Source organism: Artemia franciscana, chromosome 10 (assembly GCF_032884065.1).
Source record: "Artemia franciscana chromosome 10, ASM3288406v1, whole genome shotgun sequence".
NCBI lineage: Eukaryota > Metazoa > Arthropoda > Branchiopoda > Anostraca > Artemiidae > Artemia > Artemia franciscana.
Window position 1 is genome coordinate 3,787,617 of NC_088872.1, and position 19,313 is coordinate 3,806,929.

The following is a 19,313-nucleotide window of genomic DNA, read 5'->3' on the forward strand; positions in this document are numbered from 1 at the left end:
AAAATTGAAAGTAATAACCTCTCGATTAATAACCTGTAGTAAATTAACTGATTATATCACCCTATTTCCGCATATCTCGCACATTATGCGCAAATAAATTAATAAAAGTGTCAAAATTAATACCGCAACTTTTATTTTATTTTATCCGAATATGATGGGAATAAGCAAAACAAGGTTAAACGGTCATTTAACTTTAAAACGTCCTTGCTTTTAAGAAGTGATATTTTCAAACTTTTTAGTAAATTAAAATAGTCTATATTCTAGTTTAGTTTATTACAGAGAACGGAGTAGAAATGATTCTTATTAAATTGGTAAATATTCACTCTAGTTTTAGAAAGTATACATGTGAATTTCGAATAAGCTTCTTGAAAATCATCCGAAACACATATGCCTGAGACACAGTTCCTGTCGAGGCTAATACTTTTAATGAAAAATTCCCTGTCTTAACTTCCCTATGTGAATTTAGATTTATTGTTCGTTACAATAATGTTAAACACAATATAAATTAGCATTATAGATTCATTCTAAAGTTATTCTTCATAGAATTGTCTAAGAACTAATGGATGTTGTGCAGCACAAAGAGCATAGGTAGCTTACAAGAGCGTAAACTTGTGTCAGTGTCAACCAAAATTCACCAATGCCATCTAGCGTTTGGTGTTTCCTGGCATGTTTTAATGCAATAACACGATAAAATTCGCACAATTCGGATGATTGAAAAAATCAGTGCAGCAATTGGTGTCTGATCTCAGTTTCTGAAAAAAAAACATAAACAATTACAAAGCTTGAGAAACCTGCTAATAAACGCCAAGCAGTAGATGCCGTTGGTGATTTAATTTGTTGACACTAGTGGCTTTTCCCACTCTTATAACTTGACCCTACCATTTGAAGTAGCAGTCATTTAATTAAAACAGTACATTAAGGAGGATTCATACACACCGTGATTTCACACAAGAAACATTCTTTTTGGCCATTACCGCACGTTCGCTATATTTTGTGGTTTGTTTTTTTAAACAGGTTGTGTTCTTTTGAATTATGTAAAGTTTCTCAGTATGTCGTGAATGTCAAGAATTCTCCTTTCGAAATATGTCAAGTTGTCAGTTTTCTAAATTTCAAAATGTGTTGAATACATAATTTAAGCTTAATCTGGATATAAAGTTTTTTCCAGCTTTATTTATAAAATGGAAACGATCTATATTAAAAGGATATTTTATCTTTGAAAACTATTCTTGTAAAAGTAGAATCTATTCCAAAAATGGTGTCTTAAAAAACACAAGACTAAAATCGTTAAAGAAAAAACAAAGGGGAGTAATGAGGGATGAGAGAGGGGCAAGATCAATGTCTACACATATTATTATGGTAAAAAATATGCATAAATACAATCTAGTTATAACACAACAGGTGCATTATTTAATCCATATAATGTTAAATTAGGTTTTCCTAAAAATTTTTGGTGCATAAATAAATCTTTGATTTTGAACATATTTTTTAGTTATAATAAGAGTCTTGTTAAGACACATAACATGCAGAGATTATTTTGAATATTCGGGTGACCACTATCAAGGCCGTATCCTGTTCGTCTTAAGTTTTAATGTCGCTCCTTACTTTCAGTTAAAAAAAATAGTTTTTTTATTTAATGTTTGAACGTTTTTGAATTAATGCATGTTTGATTTTGGCTTTCCACGCATAAATTAATAAAATGAAATTCGCAGATTAATCCTTTTAGGCTTAATGGCTTTCTCTTAGTTTTGATCAGACGATTTTGAGAAATAAGGGGTGGGGAAAGAGGTCTACTTGCCCTCCAATTTTTCGGTTACTTAAAAAGGTAACTAGAACTTTTAATTTTTAACGAACGTTTTTATTAGTAAAAAATATAAGTAACTTAAGAATTAACTTGCGTAGAAAGCTTCTTCTACCTTATTATATTTTTATTATATATATAAGGTGGTTTGTCCCCTCGTTAATACCTCGCTCTTTACATTAAAGCTTAAGTTTTGTCCCAATTATTTCAGAATGACCCCTGAATCAGAAAGGCTGCATAATAAATAGTTGAAATTACTAAAAATACTTTAGCATAAAGACCGAAGTTCTTAGGAGGAGAAGAACCCCTCATATGCGTAATAATCTCTGTTTGTTTTAAGTTTTAATGCTACTCCTTACTTTCAATTCAAAAAACTTTTTCATGTTTATTTTTTTATTGTTTTTTTATGGTAATTCTAGAAACTTCTGTTACCTTTTCATTGAATTTTTCTTCCCCCATGAAATTTTCCTCTAAGGAAAAATCCTCAAACATAGCCCCCTCCCCTCAACCCCCCCAAACTAAAACATCCCCCTGAAAATGTCTGCACACTTCCCAATCACCACTACTGTATGTAAACACTGGTCAAATTTTGCAACTTGTAGCCCCTTCCCCAGGGACTGTGGGGGAGTAACTCATCCCAAAGATATAGTTATTATGGTTTTCGACTATGCTGAACAAAATGGCTATCTAACAATTTTAATCCGTTGGCCTTGGGAAAAAATGAGTGTGGGAGGGGGCATAAGTGCACTCAAATTTTTCGGTCACTTAAAAAGGGTGCTAGAACTTTTCATTTCCATTAGAATGAGCCCTCTTGTGACATTCTAGGACCACTTGGTCAATTCGATGACCCCTGGAAAAAAACCCAAATAAACACGCACCCGTGATCTGTCTTCTGGCAAAAAATACGAAATTCCACTTTCTTGTAGATAGGAGCCTAAAGTCTTAGAAACAGAGTTTTCTTATACGCTGAATGCGATGATGTGATTTTCGGTAAGATTCTATGACTTTTAGGGGGTGTTTCTCCCTATTTTCCAAAATAAGGCAAATTTTCTCAGGCTCGTAAGTTTTGATTACAAAGACTGAATTTGATGAAACTTATATATTTAAAATCAGCATGAAAAATTCGATTATTTTGATGTATCTTTTAGCATCAAAATTCCGTTTTTTTAGAGTTTCGTTTACTATTGAGCCAGGTCGCTCCTTGCTACAGTTCGTTACCATGAGCTGTTTGATTATAACGAAATTAGTAGGTAAATAGTTTAAAAAAGTTATCTAAACAAGTCAACTTTTAAAATATAAGATTAATGTTCAATCAAGGACTTCGATCTTTTAGTTATTAAATAAAAACACTAATTTTTTTAGCTGAAAGTAAGGAGCGACATTAAAACTTAAAACGAACAGAAATTACTCCGTATATGAAATGGGTTGTCCCCTCCGAAATCCCTCGCTCTTTACACTAAAGCTTTTAATTGTTTTAAAAAATAGAATTCTGGCAAAGAGTCAAACTTTAGCGTAAAGAGCGAGGGATTGCGGAGGGGACAACCCATTTCGTATACGGAGTAAATTCTGTTCGTTTTAAGTTTTAATGTTGCTCCTTACTTTTAGCTAAAAAAATTAGTTTTTTTTTATTTAATTTCTGAACGTTTTTGAATTAATGCATGTTTGGTTTTGACTCTCCGCACATAAATTATTAAAATGAAATTTGTATATTAATTCTTTTTTTGGCTAAATGGCTTTCTCTTAGTTTTGATCAGACGATTTTGAGAAACAAGGGGTGGAGAAGGAGGTCTAGTTGCCCTCCAATTTTTTGGTTACTTAAAAATGCAACTAGAACTTTTAATTTTTAACGAATGTTTTTATTAGTAAAAAATGTACGTAACTTAAGAATTAACTTACGCAACAAACTTTCATAATCTTATATTTTTATTATGTATACGAGGGGGTTTGTACCCTCGTTAATACCTCGCTCTTTACACTAAATCGCATTCTTTAAGAATGACCCCTGAATCAGAAAGGCCGAAGAATAAATAGTTGAAATTACTAAAAATACTTTAGCATAAAGAGCAAGGTATTTATCTCCTCCTAAATACCTCGCTCTTTATGCTAAAGTATTTTTAGAACCCCTCATATGCGTAATAATCTCTGTTTGTTTTAAGTTTGAATGCTACTCTTTCCTTTCATTTGAAAAAAAAGCTTTCATGTTTATTTTTCATTGTTTTCTTATGGTAATGCTAGAAAATCCTGAACCCTTTTCATTGAATTTTTCTTCCCCCATGACAGATTCCTCCAAGGAAATATGCTCCAACATATCCCCCTCCCATCAGCCCCACCCCGAAACAAAATAAAATCCCCCTGAAAACGTCTGTACACTTCCCAATAACCATTACTATATGTAAACACTGGTGAAAGTTTGTAACTTGCAGCCCCTTCCCCGGGGATTGTGGGGGAGTAAGTCATCCCCAAAGACATAGTTATTATGATTTTCGACTATGCTGAACAAAATGGCTATCTCAAAATTTTGATCCGTTGACTTTGGGATAAATTGAGCGTAGGAGGGGGCCCAGATGGCCTCCAATTTTTTTGGTCACTTAAAAAGGGCACTAGAACTTTTATTTCCGTTAGAATGAGCCCTCTTTTGACATTCTAGGACCACTTGCTCGATACGATGACCCCTGGAAAAAAAAATAATAAAAATAAATAAATAAACACGCACCCGTGATTTGTCTTGTGGCAAAAATTACAAAATTCCACATTTTTGTAGATAGGAGCTTGAAGGAAATTTTTGAAGGAGGAGCTCTGATGGTGTCATTTTCGTTAAGATTCTATGACTTTTAGGGGGTGTTTGCCCCTATTTTCTTAAATAAGGCAAATTTTCTCAGGCTCGTAACTTTTAATGGGTAAGACTAAACTTGATGAAACTTATATACTTAAAATCAGCATTAAACTGCGATTCTTTTGATGTAGCTATTGATATCAAAATTCAATTTTTTAGAGTTTTGGTTACTATTGAGCCGGGTCGCTCCTTACTACAGTTCGTTACCACGAACTGTTTGATATTTGACTTCCTGATGATAGACATTAGGCTTTATCTATTGACATTTGGGAGACAGACCTTCCATTGGGCGATGCATAACACACAAGTGTATAGCAAATTTAAATTTCCCAACACATTCCATATATTTTCAAACCATGCCCGTATTCAGGGGAGTTAAGGTGCTTAGCCCCCCTCACCTCTCCAAAACGCTTGTTTGACTTGTAAAAACATGAATATAAACGACTTTGTGTTGTTTAAAAAAAATTTAACCCTTCGAAAACATTCTTTTTTACCACCCCCTCCCCCCCCAACGAAAAAAAATCCTGGAAAGTGCCCTGATTCAAATATATTCAATATACATCCACATAGATATCCAAACATATTCAAACAATATAATAGGTATCCAAACTTTTTCTATCAGTAGGCTCTACATTCGGAAACATAAAAAATATGGCCAAAAATATTCCAAAACTCGTTTCTGGAATTTTTACTTATGCTTTTTTTTTTGTAGAATTGTACCGGAATTTTGTTTTCCTGAATATTCTTTCTTTTACAGGCCTTTGTGTGTATATCTGTGGTCATAGTTAGATGCAAAACGCCAGAAGGTTCAACAGAAAACTACAAAGTAGACGAACAAATGAAAACCGAGCCATCGGATTACACCTATTCCAAAGAAGCACCATATGACACCCCAGTCTATACGCCAAAATATGAGTCCCCAGGGTACTCAAAACCTGGTTATGATTACACAACGGAAAAATATAGAGCAAGTTACAAGCCAGAATATAACTATAAAGATAAATATAATAAGCCAGAATCATCCTACGGCCCCTCCGTCTATAAGCCAAAATATGAGTCTAGCTATAGTAAACCTGGTTATGGCCATACAACTGAGAAATATGGATCAAGCTACAAACCAGAATATAAACAAAAAGGAAAACATGACCATAAGCCAGACAATCACAAATATGATCACAAAGAAGATTATGTATATAAATCAAAGAGTGACTCTGGGTACAATTCGAAACCTGGGTATAAGCCTCACTCTGAACATAAACCATCATATAAGGCAAGCTATGGCGGCTCCAGTGCTTATAATAAACCCTCATATTGTGATCCTACTTACGCTCCCGCTTGCGCTAAGGACAAAGGCGCAATATTTTGCTTTGATGATTATGAATATCCAAAGTAAGCTTTATATTATTGCATTATAGGCTTTTGAGAGACAAACAGTTAAAGTGATATATATATATATATATATATATATATATATATATATATATATATATATATATATATATATATATATATATATATATGTATATATATATATATATATATATATATTTATATATATATATATATATATATATATATATATATATATATATATATATATACATGTATATGCGTATATGAGGTGTATTTTTTAATTAAGATCCGTTTGAACATAAGTACACAACGAATAATTATTTAATAAAAGTAAATTTATTTCAGAAAGTGCATACTTTACTCATTTTTCAACATAGTTACCAAGTTTTTTGAAACAAGTTCTTTATAAGAACTTGCCGCAAGCTCTAATAACCAGGAGTTTGCTGCTGTTTTTACGTTGTCGTCTTCTTTTTAGCAGTTGCTACTAAGGTGGCAACGGGTTGGACGGTCATACTCAAATTTTGTCAACAGAACATGGAATAGTCGCCTTTTGGGCTTTACTTATGTTACATTTACAGTATTATTAGCTTTTCTGGCTATTTTAATTTTCCTTCTTTCCCATCTTATGGCTATTATCATTATTCTGATCGTATTTCGTCTAACTATAACGTCGAACTAATTAAGAAAATAGCCTACTGTAAAGGCACATCTAGTCTCTTACTATTGAAGATTTCAAACTTACATACAATTTTATTAATACTTATCCTTCCACTGTAAGCATGACTTGGAATAAGAATTTGAATTTTATCAAGGGAAATAACAAATCAATGAAAACAGCTAAAAACCGAAAATAAACAGAAGTTAAAAAAAAATTCATGCAGTAAGACAGAGCATTTTTCTGCTGTCTTTATTGTCATCTTTTATTAACTGAAAAAAACAAGTTTTTTCAGCTGAAAGTAAGAAGCAACATCAAAACTCAAAACGAACAAAAATTATTCAGTGACGAGGGAGTTGCCTCTTTCCTCTATACCTAGCTCTAAACACTAGGTTTTTAACACTTTAAAAAAAGTCTCACTTTAAAGAAGTTTAATTTTAATTAAACGTCCCTTGTGTTTCAGGAGTCGATCCTAAGAAATTGAGACAAATAATTTAAGCTTAACCTAGGGGATGTGGAGGGGGGCAATCCATTCGTATACTGAATAGTTTCTACTTACTTTTTTTGTTTAATGTCAACGCCGGTAAATCCGGCTCGCCCTCCAAGAAAAATTCCCTCTTCTCACAAGAAACTCCTGATGAAATGTTACACCCACCTAAAATACACCCCGACCCCATAAAATTTCCCCCGACACTTCCATCCCCACAGAAAATTCCCCCTCCCCCTTAAAATTTCTTGAGGATGATTCAGCCTGAATAATACTTTCATTTGAAATAGTTTTAATTTCCAATCGTTTTTCTGATCAGTGCAACCTCCCCCCTTCCTTGGAAATATTTTCACGGAAATTCAAACCCGCTGAAAATCCCCCCGCACAATTTCCCTGGAACACTTCCACATACAAATTTGGTTGATAGCTACATCAAAAGAATCGCATTTTAATGCTGATTTTAAATATATAAGTTTCATCAAGTTTAGTCTTATCCTTCAAAAGTTACGAGCCTGAGAAAATTTGCCTTATTTAGGAAAATAGGAGGAAGGATCTTAACGAAAATGACACCATCAGATTCAGCGTATCAGAGAACCCTACTGTAGAAGTTTCAAGCTCATATTTTATCTCATATTTTTGTCTGCCCAAGCTCCATGTTATTTTTCATTATTTTATCCTTCAAGCAACCAAAAATTTTTGAAATTCACTTGTAAGTTTCGAAAATACTCTAAGCTTAGAAGATTAATTTTCATTAAGAGCCACAAAGGATGGAGTATATTGCAACCAGGAATGTTGATTCACGAAAAACTATGGGGAGGAAAACAAGGATTTTCAACTGTTTTTTAGTGAAGATACAAAAGAAAGTGTTTTTCTCTTAATCGGGGAGAAGAATTTATACACAAGTAGCATCTACAAAAATGTGGAATTTTGTATTTTTTGCCAGAAGACAAATCACGGGTGCGTGTTTGTTTGTTTGTTTTTTGTTTTTTTTTCCCATGGGTCATCGTATCGACCAAGTGGTCCTAGAATGTCGCAAGAGGGCTCATTATAACGGAAATGAAAAATACTAGTGCCCTTTTTAAGTGACCAAAAAAATTGGAGGGCATCTAGGCCCCCTCCCACGCTCATTTTTTCCCAAAGTCAATCGATCAAAATTTTGAGATAGCCGTTTTGTTCACCATAGTCGAAAACCATAATAACTATGTCTTTGGGGATGACTTACTCCCCCACAATCCCTGGGGGAGGGGCTGCAAGTTACAAACTTTGACCAGTGTTTACTTATAGTAATGGTTATTGGGAAGTGTACAGACGTTTTCAGGGGGATTTTATTTTGTTTGGGGGTGGGGCTGTGGAGAGGGGGCAATGTTGGAGGATCTTTTCTTGGAGGAATCTGTCATGGGGGAAGAAAAATTCAATGAAAAGGGCGCAGGATTCTCTAGCATTACTATAAGAAAACAATGAAAAATAAACATGAAAACGTTTTTTTCAAATGAAAGGAAGAAGTAGCATTGAAACTTAAAACGAACAGAGATTATTACGCATAGAGGGGTTCTAAAAATACTTTAGCATAAAGAGCGAGGTATTTAGGAGGAGATAAATACCTTGCTCTTTATGCTAAAGTATTGTTAGTAATTTCAACTATTTATTCTATGGCCTTTCTGATTCAGGGGTCATTCTTAAAGAATTGGGACAAAACTTACGATTTAGTTTAAAGAGCGAGGTATTAACGAGGGTACAAACCCCCTCGTATACATAATAAAAATATAAGGTTATGAAAGTTTGTTACGTAAGTTAATTCTTAAGTTACGTATATTTTTTACTAATAAAAACATTCGTTAAAAATTAAAAGTTCTAGTTGCCTTTTTAAGCAACCGAAAAATTGGAGGGAAACTAGGCCGCGTTCTCCGCCCCTTATTTCTCAAAATCGTCTGATCAAAACTAAGAGAAAGCCATTTAGCCAAAAAAGAATTAATCTACAAATTTCATTTTAATATGTGAGGAGAGCCAAAACCAAACATGCATTAATTCAAAAACGTTCCGAAATTAAATAAAAAAAAAACTAATTTTTTTAGCTGAAAGTAAGGAGCGACATTAAAACTTAAAACGAACAGAAATACTCCTTATATGAAATGGGTTGTCCCCTCCGCAATCCCTCGCTCTTTACGCTAAAGTTTGACTCTTTGCACAATTCTACTTTTTAAAACAATTAAAAGCTTTAGCATAAAGAGCGAGGGATTGCGGAGGGGACAACCCATTTCATATACGGAGTAATTTCTGTTCGTTTTAAGTTTTAATGTCGCTCCTTACTTTCAGCTAAAAAAATCAGTTTTTTTTTTATTTAATTCAGTATAGGAATTTTGTCAAATAGTGAAACATTTCCCATGGAAGGTTCACCCTCGGAAGTTTCTCTCCCCGCAGAAGATACTCCCTATGAAAACCACCCTAAGCATAAAATCCTCTCTTCTCGCACAAAAATATCTGTAAACTTCCCAGTAACAGTTATTATCCGCGATAAAATGGACCATTTCCTCAAGCGCTGTGGGAGCCAATGTTACCCTTAAAAAGACAGTCACTGTATCTTTCAACAACGCTGAACAAAATGTTTATCTCAAAATTTTGTTCAGAAAACTTTGGGGGAAAAGGTGATTGGTAGGTGGGCTAGTGGCCCTTAAGTCTCTTAGGTCTCCATCTTCTAAGGACCATTCGGGACTAAAAATATTTAAAGGCCACTAGTCCCTCAGCCACGCTGTTTTCTGATCAAAATTTTGAGATAACCATTTTGTTTGAATCATGAATCTCATATATTTGGAACCATCATAATAAGATAATTCTTTTCATGTATCTACTGATATTAAAACTCTGTTTCTAGTGTTTTGGTTACTGTTGAGCCGAGTCACTCCTTACTTACAATTTGTTGCGACGAAATGTTTGACCACGTTTAACCTACTCTGTTTCTTACTCCAAAATTTCCTAATGCCAAAAAAATTTAAAAACGTATAAAAAAAATCTATCTCGGTAAATTAGGCTCAAAAGGCTTTTATTGGTACTGGAGAGATTCAATCATCTATTGAATCATTTTAAGTATCAAGTAATAAGTTGTTTTAACATTTTGTCCTGTTTTTCGTCAATATATATTATATATAAATAGGAACACTGTGCTTAAGTAAAATATACTCAATTATACAGAAAACTTTAATTACATAGGGAATCAGTATAATTAATAAGCAAGAGGTTCTTTGAAAGTTTATTATAAGAATGCTAAAATATATAAAAAAAAAACATTGAATGCAAATAAAAACAATCTTATAAGAGAATGGAAAGGACCAAACAGCCGGTAGGCTTATTCATCCAACCTGGAACTCAACTTAATATAAGGCCTTAGTAAATCAGTTGCACTGAACATTAGGGAAATCTTAGGGACCCTATACCAATAAGGCAGGTATCGAAGGTATTTAAAATAAATTTTACCTTTTTTTAACTTAAGGTATGAAATTGAGGCAGCTATAGAAAAGGATTATGAATTCATCAATAAGTATTCTGATGTTGCAAGTCAATCAGCTGATGACCTTGTGGACACCATCGATAGCTACCAAGAAACAAAATTCAATTACGATTTTTTTCACCCTGATACGTTCGACAAAAGTCATTGGTCTGGACCTGAAGGTACATTTTTCAAAATACTTTGTTCTAAAATTTGGTTTTTATAAGGGCTGTGGGGGAGGGGAAGACCATGCAAGACAGCATATATTCTAGGTTGTATCTGTGTTTATAATTATTATGGTACTTTTTTATGACGGAAAAATTAGCGTCACTTCAATAAAATTTCTTTTTCTTAGTTATAATAAGAAGTTTATATTTGCTATATTTTAAAAAGATTTCAGAAGTCTCATATTTTTGTCTGCCCAAGCTCCATGTTATTTTTCATTATTTTATCCTTCAAGCAACCAAAAATTTTTGAAATTCACTTGTAAGTTTCGAAAATACTCTAAGCTTAGAAGATTAATTTTCATTAAGAGCCACAAAGGATGGAGTATATTGCAACCAGGAATGTTGATTCACGAAAAACTATGGGGAGGAAAACAAGGATTTTCAACTGTTTTTTAGTGAAGATACAAAAGAAAGTGTTTTTTCTCTTAATCGGGGAGAAGAATTTTTTTTCTGATACTTCAAAGAAAATACCAAAAATAAGAATTTTCCAAATTTAATAGGACTCTTGGCACTCTTGGGTACAACTGCATAAGATAGATATGCTCGCCTCTTAGCTACTGTATATCCAAAAGTAATTAGACACTAAACATGCCATAAATAATTAAAAATATTGGCAGAAACTTTAAAGAAATCAAGAACACGTCTGAAAAGAAATGATTGATCGATGGTAATGAACAAGCTGACTTGGAAGCGAAAATGGCCGCCAGTGCAGACATGGAAATAATGCAAACAACGACAACGACAATACTATTCCAGATAGAAGACATAATACAGCAGATAAAACAGTTTAGCTTTGAAGAAAATAGAAACCTCTCTGGAAAACTTTGAATTACAAAGAAGACCAGAAGAAAATATGAAAATAAGTTATATGAAAGTTTATCAAGAGAAGAAGAAAAATTGCATTTCGACTTAGGTCACAAGATGCAGCTACAAGATCATATCTTTCTCGTTTCTATGGAGAAGATCCGAATTGCATCTATTGTGGTCAGATAGATACCTTAGCACACCTCATCATCCATTGTGTCCGCACAGAATGCTACTGGACAGACATTAGAAGGTTTATGAGAGAACATTGAATAAAACTATGTGAAGAATTACTCGGAGGAACATTAACTGAAGAGCAATCGGTTGAAAGTATAAATTCAGTTTGTGATTTTTTTTTAGATTGATTGATAGAAAAAGGACGTAGTAAACTTTTCGCAACGAATTGTGAAATTCCAATAGTGGAAGTGCATGGATCCTAAGGCGTTAAAACACAAAGGGGGTCTTTTGGTGATTCACTTCACTTCAAAAGAAATGATTGATCATCTAATCTATAAACAAAGATCCACCGAATCTGAAGATCCACAAAAAGTGTTGAATCTTACTGTAATAAATAATAACAAACTGGAATTTAAATAAAAACATTTCCTGATCTAATACAATATAACTAGTACTACTATTACAACTATAATTTAACAGCACTTAACTATTATGTCTTCTAGCTGCATCTGCAAGATCCTCGGCAATTTCATCCATGACCTCCATTTCACACCTTCTTAGTTCATATATTGATTCTTTCTCCACTTCCCATCTTCCACGTTGTCAAATTTTAATCACTCTAGTTTAGTATTCAACTGTTCTAGGAAAGTTTTTTCTCTCTCAAATTCCCATCTTGGAGTCAACTAGCATCATAGCCTCATGGTATACAGTTACCCTCCCAAAATTTCACATCCCTAGACACCACTAGATGGTGATCTTTACTCTTAACATTAATAATAGCAATCCTATACATACCAGAGTATCTTGTATTGATCCTGCCATTCTTCGGTTACTATTACATAATCGATAAGTTTTGATGTCTTACCATCACGTGAATAACATGTTAACATGTTGGCCATTTTATGACCAAACACCGTATTCGTTATAACTAGATTGTTATACCTATAAAATTGCAAAAGTCTGTAGTCATTACTGTTTCCTTTTCCTACACCAAATTTACCTAAGCTAAGGTACCATTTATCCCTATTTCTTCTAAACTGGGCGTTAAATATCCTAGTAAAACACCATGTTTCTACTTAGGACCTTGTCTATTTGCTCCTGTAACTATAAGTAAAATTCATCTGAGTGACTAGTATCTACGTCAGTCAGTTCTACAGGAGCATATACTACTATAACTGATAATCTGAACTCTTTAGTCATAAAATGAGCAATTAGTATTACACTATTAATCATTTCCCAGCCTAACCAAGACTTGGCACCTTTCTTATTCATCATGAATCCTACCCCATGTCTATATGCGCTATCCTTCCTGCTTGAGTAAATAAATTCAGTGTCACATAATTTTATGCTTCCTACCCCTGGGATATAAATTTATGAAACTCGTCATAAGTCCAGTTCAAATCATCTGAATTCGTCAGTCAAAATGTTGATACGATAGTTATTTTTTACGTCGTAACATTCCAAGTTCCAATGTTCATCTACTTTAAATTATTGAAATTATTTTGGCCTTAGGAAAAGTAATTACGGATTGCTATACGTAGTTACTATAGTAATTACGGAGTGCAGAACGAAGACCAAAATATATTCTTAAGTCTACATCGACGCGCTTAAGAACCAGACACCAAGAAGTTCCTGGGACATCCAGTATGAATGGAGGCCTCGTGAAATCGTGTGTCCATCTTGGTCACAACATGGTTTTCAGCACTTGGCGAAGCTCTTCTATGAACAAGAGTTGAAATCGTGCACAGACAGTCTCAAGCCTAATACGTCCAACTCATCATATATTCATGCCTACCAATATTATGCTACTGCGGGAAGGCAATCCATGATAGATAAATTAGCTAGAAAGAGGCTTTTCATCACAAAAGCGCCCGTAAAAACAGACTGAGCCCAGAAGAATTGACCAGTAATCAGAATCTCATGTGAATGCTGTGTCATTTGCTAGACAGTAATTTCCTTGAAAAGGGCCACTTTTCATGTGGGAATATAGTTGACCGCAAGCTCCCCAGTTTCACATGTACCCTGAAAAAGGTCAGAAATATATTACAGAGAATAAAATACATTAAAAAAAATTTAGAGTAAGAAGTAAGTCCTTGAAATTGAAATGGAAGATTCGAAGATTAGGTTTACTGTCAGCAGTTTCCTCCGATACAGATTGGTACAGGGATACAGGGATACAAGGATACTGTTTGGTCATCCGTTTTCCATTTATTTTGGCTTTTATTTAGAAGGAACACTTTATGATGGATAAGGAGTTGATTTAAATAAGGTGAAACTGAATGAGAGCTGAGTTCAAATGGTCGAGTGGAATGAGTATGAGTAAAGTGCATGATCTTTAGGCTTGACATTTAAATTCAATTACTTTTGACACACCCTGTACAGTAATTCGATCTAATTTCTTTTTTTTAAGGATACATTTGTCCTTCCTCAGTCGGGTATGTTCAACCATTCCGAGCCAGAAATGCTGTGGGCCAATGGCGAGTTATTGTTCAAGATGTTAAATATTATACCCAAACTATAAGGACAGAAGCTTGCAGGTAATATGCCAATTTACAGATTTTTCATCTGCAGACTTTAATTTGCAAAACTTGACAAATTAATTTGCAAAATCTGGGTTTTCGGGAGACCACAGCCAATAGTAAAAACAACTTGCTTAAAACAACTAATTAAGTTAAAATCAAGTAGTTGCAGCCATCAAGCCATGGCTAATTGCAAAAAAAGCTAACACAGATGGTCCAAGTTAATGAGAGGCAAATCTGGCATAAGGAATTTTTAGGATTGTATAAAAATGATGACCTTTCATTTGTTGATAGATAAGCCTATCTATCGTTCGTCCATAAGTCATTCTTAGGGTAGATTTTAGGTAAATAGTCATAAAGCTTAGGGATTAAATATTGCATTGACTTTGGGTTGACGCGTAACGGACAGCGTCCACTGGTCTTGTACGCAAAATCTAGGACTGAATTTGCTTGGACTTAGAGTTTAAGCTTGATTCAACTTGTTTTCTTTTAACAAAATAAATCTTTTAACTTAACTTTTTTTCAAAATTGCAGATTCTTGTAAAACTCTTTAAAAGTTATTTAAAAAAATTATTTAAAAATTCATTTAGAAAAATTATTTTTAAAGTGTGCAAGCTTATTTTAATAAAATATAACTAAAGCCAAATTAAGCAGCTAAAACCAGTATATTCGGCAGATTTTTAGTACTTAAGACCTAAAACACTGTTCACACGAAATATTTAAGAAATTTACTAACATTTAAAACTTGTTTGAAATATATATATATAAAAAATCACACAAATGCACATTAGAACGTGACACTAAATATAATGTTTAAGTGCAACATTAAAATGTTATAAATGTAATATAACATTAAAAATAAATGTAAAATATAGGTTGAAGAAGAAAGGAACTAGACGAAGATTTCTTCTTTAAATTTTTAAAGATTGAACTGATGTCCTTTACAAAAAACACATTTTTTTTTAAAATTGCTATCGAGAAGGAACAAAATTGATTCTTGTTTATGTTTACTTTAAATGTGAATGATTAAAAAGGGGGTTTGTAAATATAAATTACAAGTATGATTGAAAAAGATGAAGTATAACTAATATAAAGTAACATAAATACATTTTTCTGGAACACAATAAATACTAGTAGGTGATTCCCAGGAATATGCTCATCAAGCAGCGTGTGGTAAGAGATAGCTCAGGGCCATTTTCTCTAAAATTTTTACATTTATGCGAATTTTTTTTATAAATATTATGTATATGACGTAAATTATTCACTTTTGAGTTTTACCAATTTTGTCCCTGCCTAATACCGTATCACTCCCTGAAATAAATTCTGCTATACGAGCTTCAAATTCGTTCAAATGGTTCAGAGAAACGGAGTCCAAAAAACTAACCTTTGTGAAAACGCTGCTCTACAACTTAAAAGTAAAAAATGAAGTCTCAATTTAAAGGCAGTTAGGATAAAAAAAATTTCAATGGGAAATTCACAAATGTTTTATCCCAAAACATGTAAGCCAATATATGTAATTTGTAATTTGGATCATTTAAGAAACGGAATTTCAACATCCAAGGAAGCAGGTTAGAGGAATTAAATTGTTAAAGGTTTTTTGTGTCCTTCACAAAAATTCTTGGACTAACACAAAATTCTTAAGGCCTACTATGTTAAATTGCTTTGAGGTGTTTTTAACTGAAATTCTAGTAACCGGAAAACTAATTTAGATTTATTAAAAAAAAAGAAAATAGGAAAATAATCTGAATCATCAAAATCCTGAATAAAACCTGAAAATATTAATAGTAGGACGTTTTTATATTTGTATATCTTAGCAAAGCCTTTCTTTAAGGTATATATACCCTTCTAAAGAAATATAATTACTTTAAGTGCTAACTCACTAATGCTTCAGCTGTACCTGGCGTTTAATTAGTTGTCCAATTAATTTTTAAGAGACCTATACACCAATTCTTGGTCTTAAAATTAAACCTGACATAAAAATCAATTATTTAGAATATAAGAAGTTCGTATCTACTTAACTAAATAAATATATCTATTAAATAAACGTCTGCGGTAAAAAAGGCTACTGCGACAATTTTATTTATTGTTAAATTTACTGTGTTACTTGTTTTATTTACTCTGTTACTTAATGTTCGAAAAATGACTGTGCACAGAATATTGTGACAATAGGTTTTAGCAAAGACTTATAATTTAACAGCAACAGAAAAAATGTAAAGATATTGAATAAAAGTAAAAAACTCTTTAAAATTTTTATCAATATTTACTATATCATTATTACTAACAATTTAATTACTATTCCAATGATTAGAAAGTAATTAATTATTTTATTAATTTGTAATAGCGCTATTAATTAGTTTGTAATTTTGCAGTAACTAACTTTTTGCAGTAAAAGTTTTTTACTGCAAAAAGTTTTTAACTTTAAAAAAAAAGTTTAAAACTTTTTGCAGTAAATTTTGCAGTAAAAGGCAGGTGCAGCTCACTAGCACTATGTTAATTTTTAATAATTATCACTATTTTTCGTATACTTAAAAAAGATAATTTTTCAATTAGTCAATGCATGATTGTTGTTTAATTTTTAGGGCACACAAACATAAGCTGCTATTTTGTGGCACCCTGTTTCAAAAACAGTTATACACCCAGTCAGATTTTTGAATATAGTAATTAATAGTATTTCATAATCCAAAAACAATTAAAAGAAATCGATAGCATTAAATTTCATGTTGGAAAGAGCTGCAAAATTGCACTTTTAATCTTAATTAATGTATTCCCATATCCATTTATTTATTACTATTCTAGTTTTTAAATTCTATGCTTTTTTTAAGGGATCCAGATACTGACTGCCGCCTTGTTGCACCCTGTTTTAAAAGTAGCTGTACACAAAAGCACATATATGAACGTCTCCTATCTTGGGATCCATGTAACCCTGACCAAGGCCTCTTCGTAGACGTATTTAAGGTGCCATCAGCGTGTTCCTGTCATGTGCCGGAGTATTAAGCAAAAACAAATAATCTATTGATCCATCCTTTTTCTTTTCTTCAATTCATAATTGATTTTTTCATTATTCTACAAAATAACATCAAATATTATTCTTCTCCCTCTCTATTGTTTTATCTCCATTGCTCTGTCACTCTCACTTGCCCCTCCACCCATCCTCTTATAATTGCTTTAATTCTTAGTTTTTCGATTATCTGACTCACCAAACTTAGAGAAAAAATAAATAACTACTCATGATTTGACAGCAATTTAGTTGTGCACAATCCTCCAAACATCAAAGGATATAAGGACAATCCACAAAAAAATAAAAAAATAATAATCCCACTTATTTGCAAATTTCAATAAAAAGGGACTGAAAAAAAATAGTTATACAAATTTTATAACAGTAAAAAAGAACTAGGAAAGCTTCTTATCTCTCTAATAGAAACAGATTGTAAAAAGAAAAAAAAAATGAGCATTTTTATATATTTTTAACTCACGAATTTATATGTTTCAAGAACCATAGAATGAGAAAATTTTGCATTTGATATTCACTTTTCTAATTTATTGATAACTTTGCCGTGCCTATGAATAAGAAAATACTTCTTGGGTCACAAATCTATATTTTTTCAAGAATAAAAAAAAAAAAATACATTTGAGATTCAAAACTCCAGTTTCAAAACTACTTTTAATGAATCAAACTGATTTATTTAAATTTGTTTGGCGAACAATTCAAGTTAAAAAAAAGTTATGTCTAAATACTTCCGCTTTTCTCAAGTTTAAATGTTTGGCTCTTAATTCAAGTTTTAATATTGATTAGTGATATAATTCTAATAATATTATTAAAAAAATATCACTACTACTTTAATATATTGTTACTTTAATATATTTTAATATATTTTATATATATATATTTTTTAATATATCAATCTATTTTAATAATTTACTTTAATATATTTTTGCGGCTACTTCAATATATTGTTATTAATGTATTATTGATATAATTATAATCAATAATTATATTATCAGTGGTAATATATTATTCTCCGGTGAAAACTGAAAAATAAACCTTTAGTTTCAAAAAATAAAATTTGATTAAAGATCGTAGCAAATTAAATAAAACATGTCGGTTCTTCCAAGTGGAAACGTATTACCTTCAGCAAGAAAGCAGGATTTGATTTTGAATATATTTGCCAATGTTTCTTACTTCTATGCAGGGTGACGCCTTAGAAATTTCGGAATCAACTTTTTTTCTCATTTACTTCATTTTTTATTCAAAATGTAGTTTTGCTGTTATTCTTCAAGCACCCTCGGAACATAAGAAATTTTAAGGTGATAACCTCCCTTTTCTACATGGCGGTAGGGTGACAATTTTAGTACCTTAGTTTATTACACAAGGGGTGGGTGCAAGTCCAAAAATACTAAAAAGGGATAACTGATTTTTTACAATCGTAGTAATCTTTAGATTTTGATGGGGCACAAGAAGAACGAGCAAGAATACATTTTGATTTTAGGTAATCAGAATTTGTGTAGAAAACCAAAAAAAAAAAAAATTGAAAAGAAAAATATGTCAGAAAGAATCTAAAATTAAAATTATTATCATTATTTCATCTGTCATCTGTCCACTAACTTTTGTTTTATTTTGAACTTTTTCACCGATCAATTTTTGAAATCTTGTCGTCAAAGCAGCTTCCGTAATCTACGCTAATAAAATCTTTCAAAGTAATTAGATCTGCTTGTATTTTATCACAATTAGTATTTTTTTAAATAAAGCATCACGAATATATTTGTTGTTTTTTTTTCAGCTATTGCAGTTTTTTTGCCATAAGGTGATGACTATATCAATAATGGGTATTTATTTTTGCGACAGGCAGGATATAAAAGAAAATAAATATAGGTTGCGTTCCTTTAGTTCCATGTGGTGCGATCCCATCCAAGCTTTACGGGTTAAGGTGATAGATTGTCAAACATAGTACTTTTTGGCCATCCATATGGGGCCAAACGAA

At 32.3% G+C, this 19,313-nt stretch overlaps 1 protein-coding gene across 1 annotated transcript; it reads left to right on the forward strand.

Moving 5' to 3' along the window:
• Positions 1–219: 219 nt before the first annotated feature.
• Positions 220–19,091, forward strand: LOC136031671 (uncharacterized). Its single transcript, XM_065711347.1, has 5 exons — positions 220–311; positions 5,389–6,020; positions 10,611–10,789; positions 14,226–14,352; positions 17,157–19,091. The coding sequence occupies exons 1-5, from the start codon at positions 294–296 to the stop codon at positions 17,326–17,328; spliced, it is 1,128 nt and encodes a 375-aa protein (XP_065567419.1). The 5' UTR covers positions 220–293; the 3' UTR covers positions 17,329–19,091.
• The last annotated feature ends 222 nt before the right edge of the window (positions 19,092–19,313 follow it).

Bases quoted from the DNA above. Each gene is read 5' to 3' on its own strand.
- LOC136031671 (XM_065711347.1), top strand. The intron at 6,021-10,610 runs GTAAGCTTTATA...TTTTAACTTAAG, and splicing joins GATGATTATGAATATCCAAA to GTATGAAATTGAGGCAGCTA. The intron at 10,790-14,225 runs GTACATTTTTCA...CTTTTTTTTAAG, and splicing joins TCATTGGTCTGGACCTGAAG to GATACATTTGTCCTTCCTCA.